The 11,653-nt window shown below is 46.6% G+C and overlaps 1 protein-coding gene across 2 annotated transcripts in view; it reads right to left on the bottom strand.

Annotated features, from left to right (window-relative positions):
* Positions 1-743: 743 nt before the first annotated feature.
* The window catches only part of FBXW4 (F-box and WD repeat domain containing 4), a 59,533-nt gene continuing 48,623 nt past the window's right edge, over positions 744-11,653 (bottom strand). For both annotated transcript variants that reach the window (XM_058810522.1, XM_058810521.1), the window contains 3 exons: positions 2,033-2,173; positions 1,741-1,882; positions 744-1,489 (listed from right to left, as the gene is read on the bottom strand). In XM_058810522.1, the coding sequence (XP_058666505.1) occupies positions 1,373-1,489; positions 1,741-1,882; positions 2,033-2,173 (400 nt within the window). In that variant the 3' untranslated portion in view covers positions 744-1,372. The remainder of the gene's footprint in view (positions 1,490-1,740; positions 1,883-2,032; positions 2,174-11,653) is intronic.

Below are 11,653 nucleotides of genomic sequence, written 5' to 3'. Positions count from 1 at the left end.
CAAAGGAAGCACACCACATCCACAACCAGCAGCCCTGTCCCCATCCAACATGACACCTTGGGAATTCCCCATCTGCCACCATTGCTGAAGGCAGTAATGTTTGGAAAACAAGAACTCCCTCCTCACAGCCATTACTTGCCTGAGATGAGCTTGGGAGCAGCTCCCTCCTGTGCAGTTATGCAGCTCCTCCATGCAAGTCAGGATGCTCTGGTGACTTTGCTATCTCTGCAAACAGCATCAATGTTTAGACCTGAGTGGGCACAGCCTATGAAACAGGGTAAAGAGGAAGACATGCAGCTGCTTCCTTAGTGCCAGCCATCCACAACGTGACAGGGCCGTGCAGAGGGCAGGGACCAAGATGCAGCTGCCTCCATTGGCATGGCACGGAGGGGAAGCAGTGGCAGAGCCCACTTGGATGTGTCTACAGGACCCCAGTAAATCACATCCAGGTGTTCATACTAGTCTGGTTTGCTGCTTCATTAAGCAGGCACCAAATGGGTCACAGATCCTAATTTTTGAATTCTTGTTTGAAAAAGTGACAGGAAATCCAAACTCCCAGGAATCGCCTTCAATGCAGCGGTGTCACAGGGTCTAGCCAGGGAGAGAGATCTATAAGACATGGAGACAGGATCTGAAAATAGGTCCAACCTCCCCCACCCACCCAGGCCCCTGCAATCAGCAGGTAACATCACAGCCCCTTCAGAACTTGAAACAAAACATACAATCTCTTTTGTTTCCTTTCAGTTTTATTTAGCAAAACGCGACCATTTCAGCCCTGCCAAGTGCATAGCCTGACCTGACGGCCAGCTTGGGGAGGCACACTGAAAGCAGGGCTGGCTCTGCCTTTTAGCTCAATTGTTGCTCTTGGCTGTGAAGGACAACACAAGCAGCTGTCAGAACAGCAAGTTAAGGAGAAAGGTGGGCCTTGCTCCAGGCACCCTTCCCTTCCACCAAATCAGTTCACCCCACACACAGCCTAGTCTTGTTTCACATGCTTAGAGCTTGGCTGATCTCCAACTGACCAGCACAAAGCTGATGGGGCATCCTGGCTCAACCTGCCCCTCAAATGATGTATCCACAGGAAAAAAAAGGAAGGAAAAAGAAAAAGAAAAGAAGTAACACAGTTAATAAAACAATTCCTGACTTGCACAAAATAAAAAGGGTAAAGACAATTGGCCTATTATTTTCACTAACAGGCAGGTACGGTTGAGAAAGTTTGGCCCTTTGTGCACTCTTCATTGTAGCTTTCTGGCAGGCAAAAACGTCCCTTCAGAAGCCTTGTGGGCCTTTCTCACCTCTCCTGCCCTGCAATTCCCTGAGCCAAGTGTCAGCTCTGCTGAGTTGGGGTCACCAGAAGCAGCTGTGGTGCTCTTTACGAGGCCGTGAAGTCCAGGACGTGCAGGGCTGACGCCAGGGCAGCGTACAGGTGGGTGGTACTGAAACGGAGGCAGTACACTGGGCTGCTGGTGGGTGAAGACAGGTGAAAGCTCTGCAAAAAACAGGAGAATCAACCTTTCAGAAACAAGGTCAGCCCAAAGATGCTGGGTGGTGTTACAGATCCAAAGGCTGAGATGTCTGAGAAAGCAGGTTTTCCCTGCATATAGGGTAGGTTTGCCATGGTGGACTAGCCCCAAAGACAGCCCAGCAGCCCCTCTTTCTTCTTCCCACAAGGCATGCACACTGGGCTGCCAGAGAACACTGAGAAGCTCTGCTGCTGCTCAGTCTCCCACTGGTGCTCACCTGCAGGCACCGAGTCTGCCGCTTATCCCAGAGGCGCACCACACCGTAGTAGGAAGAGCCGCTGGCAATCATATGGTTCTTATCACTCCTTATGCAGTACAGGGCACTGTCATGGGGCTCTTCCCACTCCTGGACGCACTTCCTGCAAGGGCAACACAAACCAGAGCAGGGCTGAGCCTCCATTCCTCCATGCACTTTGCCTGAAGGAGCTAATTCAGTGAGAGCTGAGTTCCCAGACGCTGCACAAGGACAGTGCAGGAGCCTCACGTGGGCCCCAGCAGGGCAGGCTCACCTGGTGCTGGTCCGTATGTCCCAGTAGCGGATGTAAGTGTCATACCCACAGGAAAGGAGAAGGGAGGGCGTTTCGTAGAACACATCCAGAACTCCAGCTCCACGGTGGAAGTCGGTCCCTAAACAGGTCAACAGCTGACCACTGCAATGAAACACATTAGGGGAAGAGTCATTCAGAGCGAAAAGCCCTTCCAGTTCAGCTGGCCAGAGCAGAGATGGTGTCACAGAAGTCTTCCAGATCTCATTTCTGTGATATAACAGAATACAAAAGCCCACATAGTTTTTGTCTCCCACCCCCAGCTTCTACTATTGGTTGGGCCATTAACCATGAAGGGTCATGAAGGGTGACCAGCAGGAGTCCCAGCTGGAAGAGGAAGAGCCAAGGTACAGGTGCAGCTGACCCCCAGCAGAATGGGAGAAGTGACCAGTATTCTGAATTATATGGCTCCACTTCCATAGGAGACAACTCCCAGCTTAGTGAGACTCCAAAGAGTCTACAAGAGCCATTTACATGTTCAATCCCATCCTATACTGTCCTTCAAAATACTGTCTACTGCGGTATTTCCCTAGATCTTTGACACACAGCACAGATCCACAGGCAAATCAGACTCTCCCAACCCAGTCTGCCATGGCTGCTCTCCTCACCCCCCTCCAGTTATACCACATCCTACAAACACCATATCTGGGGCTAAATGAAATAGGTCACAAGCAACCACCCCAATGATCAATCATCTGGAGATGACTTTCCAAAGGCTAGATTTTTCTCCTTTTCCTGACCCCTTCCTCCTTTTTAATTCCTTGCAGTGAAAGAGCAAAAGCAAGATCTCCATGAAGCTGTATGCTGAGTGCTTTGTGGTGGTATCACTCTGCTGCTTGTTTATATGCAAACCAGCAGCTCACCTGGTGGATAGTGTCTGGTGAGGTCCCAGCCTGCCAGACTTCAAGAAGAAGCTTGAGCCTCTTCCCTGGGTCACACGGAATGGCATCAGGTGCATGGCAAAGCCTGTCCCAGTGTCATTCCACCTGCTGCAGCAGCCACTAGTATTCAGACATGACAGACTCTTGGGAATGGAGTGGGCAATCTGCCCAGCTTCTTGAAATGGCCACCTATTGCAAACCCTCCTTTTTTTCCTTCTCCTTCTCCTCACACCCTTTACATCAAAAATGCTGGACACAATAAAACTTGAAGCACCTGCTTTTCAAACTCTGCTGCATGGCCACCCCTCACCAACAGCCTCCTGTTTCTCAGGACAATGAAGCAGTCGTGAAAGCCAACAGCACGGATCCCGCAGTGGGGTCACTCTCAGCATCTCCCTCCATTATTTTGTTACATTCTGCTCCTTGATCCAGCATCACACAGTTCTGAGGCACATCGCCAAATGCCTTAATTCTGTCTGTAATCTGGGCTAAAGCCCTCATCGGGGGATAAAGACCACACAAAAGGAGAAATAGAGTCCTGGGAGATGTTAAAACAAGTAAACACCTTTGTGTCAGGAGAGAGAAATCGCTGATAAAGCAGATTAGCGCCTCGAGCCCTGGTGTCCCCAGATCAGAAGGCGAGCCCTGGCCGATCTTTGCAGCCAGCACGCTTCTATGATCACAGAGCTGGCGGCATGCTGGGGCCAGCCTGTTTCCCCACAGTCACTCTCCAAAGAGCAGATTATGTAGAATAACAATTTCTTTGTGGCTGTGTAATTCCCTCCGTGACCGTGGCTGTGGGCAGCTACATTGGACCTTGATGCCAGGGCCCTAGCAACCATTTAGAGAGGCCAACCAGCCCTAGCAATGGCCCCCCCATGCAAACCTCTCGGACAAGCTTTAACATCAAGTGCATGAATTAATCCCCCCCAACATGAATCCAGGGGTGCTGGCTTATTGGACTTTGTGTTTCTCCAGGCAAGGAATCGAGGGGATTCCAGGCTTCAGCCCTTTGCAACCTTCTCACAATACATTAACCCTTGGAAGGTTACTTGTAAACCAACTCAGCAGTAATTCTGCACCTGTCTGTGGGTTGAGAGACTGAAGCACTCATGGTTTGAGCACCATGAGCAAGAGCAGTGGGGTTTGGCTGGCAAAGGTGAGTCATCAGATCCACTCTGAAGTGAGACATGGATGGACATGAGTGCTCTGGCACTCCCCCACCCTTCCAAGCACACAGATCCCCTCCATCTGCCATTCTGCAAAGCCAGCAGAACAGATAGACATGCACACAGCCCTTATCAAGGCTTCTGCAAAACCTTCTTCATCCTACAAGATGTATGTGTGGCCCAGAGTTGTAAGACACACAATAGAGGTATGAGGAGGAGTCAGCTGCTCTCCCAGACAAGAATCCTTGGATTACCTGTGAGATGCATAAGAATCTTCTGCCAGTTGCTCAGGCAGGGGCAAGGAGTTACTCCCAAGAGGTGAGCTACCCCAGCAAGCTCTAGGCAGCACCAGCAGCTTGGACCCTCAGCACCACCCAGGTGCTTCACTCCCAGTGTTTCTCCTTGCCTTCACACCTCACTGCAGTGGTAACCAAGCACTTCAGCAGAGTCACACCAGTTTTCCTCCCTCTGCTTACATTTCCATCCCAGGCAACAAAAATGAAAGAAAAGGCAACAAAAAAAAGGGAAGCAGAAAAGAAAAGGATTGGCTTTTCTCTGTAGGCATAAAATGAGCACAGATACTTGCAACTTACTGCAGCAAAGTAAACCTTGCTTTGCTGGTTTGTTAATCAGTTCAGTTCTCCTGGCCCAAGAACAGGTCAGCCAAAGCAGCTCTCAGGTGGGATCTGCAGCCTTTGGAAACAGGAGCAGCTCTTTGGCAATTTACAGAGGCAATGTGGTAGTTGCTACAGTGAAGCACTTAACCATCTGGCACCAGGGGAAAATTTACTGTGCTCTACACTGGGGACACAAAAAACCCACCAATGTGTTCTGGCATGGGCACACTTCAGGTGAAAAAGATGCAGAACACTATTACTATTTCCCCTTTATTCAGCAGGTTAAGGTGTCTCTGGACAGCTATCACCATGCCAGCCTAGCTCTATGTGCTGCAGCATACATAGCCATGCTGAACCCATGCTGGGAAGGGAATTCTGCCACCACAACTCTTCTAGTCTTGGGATCACAAGTTAGTGCCCACAAATTGTCCACTCTTGGTTATCCCAAATAATCCCTCCCCTCAAACCTCATACCTGAACAGCTTCCCCCTTTCTTGGGAGCAAAACTCACAGCTAATCCTTAATAACCCATAAAGGATCAAGATAACCCATGAACAGAGAACAGAACAGCAGCACCTACACCAGCACATCACCAATGGTTTCTAACAACTTAGACAGACAAAGATACCTTCTCCACGAGGGACAGAAAGAGATGGCATAGCTGTCTTGGACCTTTTCCCCAGCAGCAGCCAAACACAGCAGGAAACAGCCATCTTCTTTAATCGGTGGTCCGTTTTTCACCTAAACACCTTTCAAATCCCAGTAGGCTGATCCTCAGTATTTCAGAGGCCCTGTCCTTGTTACAGGCTGTGAAGGTTGCTCAGGAAGTGTCTGTGAAGAGCAAGCGAGCCCAAACGTGGAAGGACCACACCATGTCCCCACCCTGCCATGCCCCTCCAGCAGTAGCAAGTAGCTGTTTCACTCCCAGGTCTTTTTCAGGCAAGCCAGGTAGGAGATGTGCAGATGGTAGGAGCTTTGCTTGTCTTTGTACTGAACGGCCTGGGCCAGATAGTGCCCACGTTCAGTCCCAGTGCTGGGTGGCACCAAGAGAAACAACTCTGCACCAGTGGAGCTCGGAGAGGCAGAATCACAAATGTGACAGTGCAAGTCTTCTGGAAATACCACTCTAGAGCAAGAACTCTCCATTTCAGCCCTTTAACCACAAACCACCTGGGCCAATCCAGCACCTACAAACACACAAGTAAGCCTCAAGTGCTGAGGAATCTCATAATATTCCTAATTTTTCATACTTCCTGTTAAGCATCTAGATAGACTGAATAATATTGGCACTAATCCAATACCTGCCCACAAGGAATAGAGCCAGAGCAAATCCAGCAGCCTATTTCATCCCTAGTACAGGAAAGCTGTGTTGGCACTAGTCTCCAGACTCCTTGGTGATAGAACAAGATGTTTAAACCAAGTTGATGTGCCTGGTAAATGTATCCAACTGATGAGTCCAACAGTGAAAGGCATTTTGTTCAGACACTATAGAGAATCCTTTGATTCATCTCAATCAATTTCCAAGTTCTTCAAGACTTCTAAAAATTACTTTTTAAATCAAATATTTATTCAGGATTTCCACATTTCACTCTTTCCTTCCCATGCTAGAAATCTAGCCATGAGCATAGCTCTCCTGATACCTCCAGAAGACAGGCAGCCCGAAAGCAAAGTAAAGGGAAGAAACAGTCTGGTTTCTTTAAGCTGTTGTTCTTTTTTTAAAACAGCTTCAAGTTTTATTCCTTCTCAATCACTAATATGAAGACAAAATAAGGTCAGTCATGGCAGAGCCCAGATGGTTTCTTTCCAGATAACCCATGGAAAGTTGCTTCACCAAGTTAAAGTTATACATGGCCTCCCAAGCCACTGAAACTATTTGCATGGCCATAAAAGCTCAGGATCTCCCCGAGATCTTTCTCAAAGTCAGAGTCCAAAAGAAGTCTGCACCTACCTCCCTGGAACCTGCCCATTTGCTGAGTATCTTGCCCAGCTGTCTCCAGTGCACAAGAAACTACACTCCAAAAGCTGGAATGAAAAAACATTTTTCTCCCTACCCTCAATTTCTCGTGACCCAAATTTACTAAAATTGATATTATATAAATATGCAAACTCTAGGAAACTGCTGAATTTTGAACGTCTGTTGAAAACAGAGATGTGCAAAACTGAGGACAATTCACTTGCTCTGGAATCCTCATCTGTGAACTGTGATCATCCACCAAAGAGGAGAATCTACTGCACATAAGCAGATGACTGTTCAGAAACCAAAGAGAGCTGTAAACCAGTATTTCAGCCCAAATAACTATTTGAAACAAGACAGGTGGGAAACATATACTTTAAAAAAAAAAAAAAAAAAAAGGTATAAAGAGTCCTGTTCAGTTCCAAACACTGGGATATTTGATCTGAGTATCAAACAACAAAAAAGGAAAAAAATCCTTTTAAAAATAATTATCCCAAGTGTAGCATTTGCACAATTTCTGTCACCCAATTAGGAGAGTGCACCAAAACCAAAGGGAAGAGCTGAGCTGCTGTTCTTCTAGGTGCTTTGCAATAGCAGCTGAGGCACTGAGGAGATGCAGCAATTTATGCTAAGAAGGGAAAGGCTTGATCAAACAACATCTGTATTGTACACAGGGATCCTTAGCAAAGTTATTCTTCTATCCTATCCCAAAGTTGCCCCTGCATTTAGACCAGGCTACTAATTCCTGCAGGGAGGTGTGGGATTGGATTGGGGAATTTTGAGGGAGCACCTCCAAGTGAAATGGCTCAGAGATGCTGTTTCAAGTGATTTTCAGGGCAAATGCCTCTCTCTGATTCCTCAGTGCAGCTGAAGGGACTCGAGGCAGTAGGGGGGAAAGACACCAACGATGGTCTGAGATTGTGTTGAGAGGAGAGACAGAAAAGGGAGTTTTGCCTTCTTTTCTTCTGCTTTCTCTGAATTGGCCCACACACATTTTAAATGGTCCAATAAAAAGATACAATTTCTTTACCTTTCCAGCTCTGGGACCCTGTGAGTTTTTGTTGTTCGGGTTCCCGTAAGGTTAAGTTCAGAGGATAAACTGACACACTGGGCTATGGGAAAAAGCCAGTTTCTTCAAATAAAGCCACAACGGTGCAAAAGAGACCCTGCTGGGGCTTTTATTTGGGAAAACAAACAGAAATGGCAGCAAGCCCTTCTGCTTTACGAACCAATTTAACTATAAAACCAATGTTCTCCCTCTCAGGGGTGAGGAGGGGAGAGAGACAGGACATGACAATAGTCCAAAACGTTGAGGGGGGAAAAAAAAGAAGATAGGACAAAAAAGGTTGTCTATCCCCTTTTCTTTCTTGTCCACGGCTCCTTTTCTTAGCACACGTGTGTTCTTGTAAAAACGATTAGATTGCAATTTGTATAACATGGTGACCCCCAAATTCAGACATTTAACCCCTTTTCTCTGCAAAGAATGTCAAGAATGTCTTCTCTGTCTTTCTTTCCAACGGGAGGAGTAGGGGGGAATTCTCAAACTGTGATTTCTTGGAGGAAGAGAAAAAGAGGGAGGCGAGGAAAAGAAGCAGGGAATTCTCAAAGCCTCTCGCCTTTCGCCCCACTTGTGTGGGAACAGGCGGCTGTATTGCTCCCTTTCTGGACAGAGCTCTGCAGGTCTCCTTTACTGGGGAGACAAAAAAATTGAGAGTCCAAATCAAAACAAAGCCATCTGTTTAAATGAGCTACCATTAGCCAGTGACAGAGGGGGTTCCTCATTCACTCCTTCCCATTCTTCTCTCTTGCCTCTGTTGATTCTCTCTCAACCCAGGGAAAAATAAAGATTACTTTTGCTTTGGCTCAGAGGGATGAAACTGATTGATGTGCTTGGAGTGTCCAGCCCCCACCCATGCTCTCTGATTGTTCAGGGCCTTGTAAAGTTGTCATAAATATGCCTGAACAAGAGTTCAAAGGCTGCAGCATGCCCTGAACATGCACACATCCAAAAGGCAGGAGCTGGCCTTATGGTCCTTTCTAGTGGGACAGGGCCAAGACTGCCATGGGGAAGAAAGGATTTAGGATAAACACCTGTATGTTCTTCCTCTTACAATGATTTTACATTTAGGTTAAGATGGATCAGAGCCCTCTTAACAAAAAGAATGGAGAAGATGCCCAGCTTATGTGAGAGAGTTCAGAAACACAGTGTCACAAAATCAAAGCCCAAGCAGAAAGCAGTAAAGAACAACAAGGCCTCAGTTTTGAGAAAACATGCATACCATGGGAATACATTGCACAGACAAGACTGAAACTATCCATTATAGACAGGAGACAGAGTTCTGAACACAACAAAGTCTTCTAAAAGGGACAGTTATCCAAGGAACCATGACTTAAGAGGCTCCTGGCACCAGCAAGCTTTCTCCATAACAGGCTCAAGCTGGCCATGGGCCTGGAGTCCTGCTTCCAACAACACTCAAGAGCTCAAGGTCTGGATTGGTCATTGTGATTTAAAACTGTATTCAGCCAAGACAGAGATGCTGAGAAAGAAATGCAAGTCTGAAAGGAATAAGAAGCCTCTTTCCCACAAAACCTGGAGGAGCTTCCTTGGTGAAAAAAAATGCCTGGCATATGAATCTATAGAAAAGCAGGGCTGGAAAGGGTATTCCACATCTACTGCATTAACTCTGCTGCTCCCCAAATCCTGTGAAACTGGCATCAGTGACAGGGCTACATTTGCTATTGCTTGTCTTTCCTGTTATCAGATATATGCACCCACTTCTCTGTGACTGGATAAATCCAGTTTAAATGTCTGGGTGAAAGAGACACCCCACACTTCTTGGAGTCAGTTACCTTTCCTTTTGATCTACCAACTCCAGTTCTGAATATATGTGCTTCCTTCACCCAACAGCTCCTTTGGTGATTAAATTAGAGGGTCTCAAACTTGCATAAACCTTGGAGTTCAAAGTTGGGGAGAGAATGCTCTTCTGCAGAAATTATTTTAGAACACAACATTAAGAAGCCTTGAGCCAAGCCTCTACATTTAAAACTTCTATTGAAAACATTCAGCAAGACTTATAACCAAGAACTAGACCTGCAGATTTTCATTTCACTCACCTACTTCCACACAATTAAAAAACTGGAACACAACAGATGACAAAGTCAAGAAGGACTGGATTTAAACAGGAAATCATCAGTAGTGATCAGCTGACCATAGTGTTCAGTGCTATATGCTTCAACTCTCAATTACACTTGTTTAAGATCAGCACAGGGAGCACAAATTTTAACTCCATGGGCTCTGAAGAGCCACAGAAATGGATGCAGATCAACATAAGCTAAAAGTTGAAAAGACAGCAACTCATTCTTGCCCCCTCCACGGCCCAGACAGATGTAACCTAGCAATGGACCCATGGAAACACACACTAGAAACACAGCAGCAGCACATTAGCAAACTTCAGCCAGCTGCTTAAAGATGGTAACACTCATGCTGGCTCTTGGAAAGAAAGGGCAGAGTGCAACAACACTACAGGCAGAACAGATTAGTAACCTGCTCAGCAGCTGCCTGGCTACCTCAGACTCCTTCCCAACCCTCTGCTGAGGGCACCATCCATACACCTGAATCTCCCTTCTCCTCCACTCCCAAGTCCCTCTCATGAATCCTCTACCTCCCACCTCCCCAAAAGCTGCAGACATCAAAGGCACCTGCCTTGAACACCTGAAGAGCAGGGGGGCCTGACAGTCAAGAAATGCAACTCTGTATCTTCCCCTTCCATGCACTATTTTTTTCTTCATCTCTTTGAAAAAGGTGGCAGAGATAAATGGAGAACAAAGAAACAAGAAAAAGCCTCAGCTCTGGCCCACACCCTGCCTGTTACTTAAGGGGGAAGGAACTCTTCCGAAAGAGGAGGAAAAAAATGTGCTCTGACACAATGGCTCAAAAGGCCAGGCAGCAAACCGGGCCACTTTGTACTGCTAACAAGGGAAACCTAATTACAGGAAGAGGGCAAAGAGGGACAGATAAAAGGGATACAAAATTTCAACATCTGTTGCCATAAAGGGATAAGAAGTGGGGAAACGCAAAGTGTCAGTTTGGTGTCAGTGACGGCATAAAGCTACTTTCAAAGGGCTCAGGAGCAGGAGAAAAACCGAACAAGAAATTAGAGGGTTCTTAAAAAAAAAAAAAAAAAAAAAAAAAAAAAAACCCACAGAAAACAAACAAACAAAATCCCCACTCTGCCAAAAATACCTTCAAAAGGGGGGAGGAGTTGGACAAAGACTGGCTATTTAAAAGGCAGAGGAGCAGAGGATCTGGGTGGCTTGCAGGGCACAGCTAACTTTGGTTGTTTTCAGAGCTCTTGTGCCCTGTAGCATGTCATGTCACAGGAAAGAACACTGTAGGATTTGTGCATTTAAAGTGTTTATAGCATGAAGACTACCATGTAAGACAGATCACTGGTCCATTTCAAATATCAAGCTTTGCAGAATAACTCCAAGAGCTGCTGCAAAGAGACCTATGGATTATTCTATCTTACGGAGAAGCATCCTTGAGACAGGAGCATTTGTCACTTAATGACATGCAAGACCACCCCAATAACATGGGAAGCAACAGTTCTCTGCAGGCAAATGACAAATGCTGGCCTTGGAGCTGTCAGTGGTGCATGACCCTCATCTTCCAAGGAGTTTAAACTCCCAAAGGCAATAGAAAGAAGAAAAAAGAGGAGGAGGATCTGAATAAGGTTTCCTTTTCTCTTGCTTGCCATTAAGTGGCTGTTCTGTTGAGCCACACACTCACACTGGCAAACAAGACAGGACGGTCTGAATAGAGAAAGGCAGAAGTGAGCAGAGGAACCTGACCTGCAAGAGGGGCAGCTGCCATCATATCCTTCACTAAAGGAAGGACAAGGGTACTTGGAAGAGGACAAGGAGTCAGCAAGTTCTGATCCTTGATGCAAGGACACAGGTTAGTA

This window comes from Ammospiza caudacuta, chromosome 9 (genome assembly GCF_027887145.1).
Source record: "Ammospiza caudacuta isolate bAmmCau1 chromosome 9, bAmmCau1.pri, whole genome shotgun sequence".
Lineage (NCBI taxonomy): Eukaryota > Metazoa > Chordata > Aves > Passeriformes > Passerellidae > Ammospiza > Ammospiza caudacuta.
Note: the sequence above shows the minus strand (reverse complement) of the source record. Positions and strands in the feature narration are given on the sequence as shown.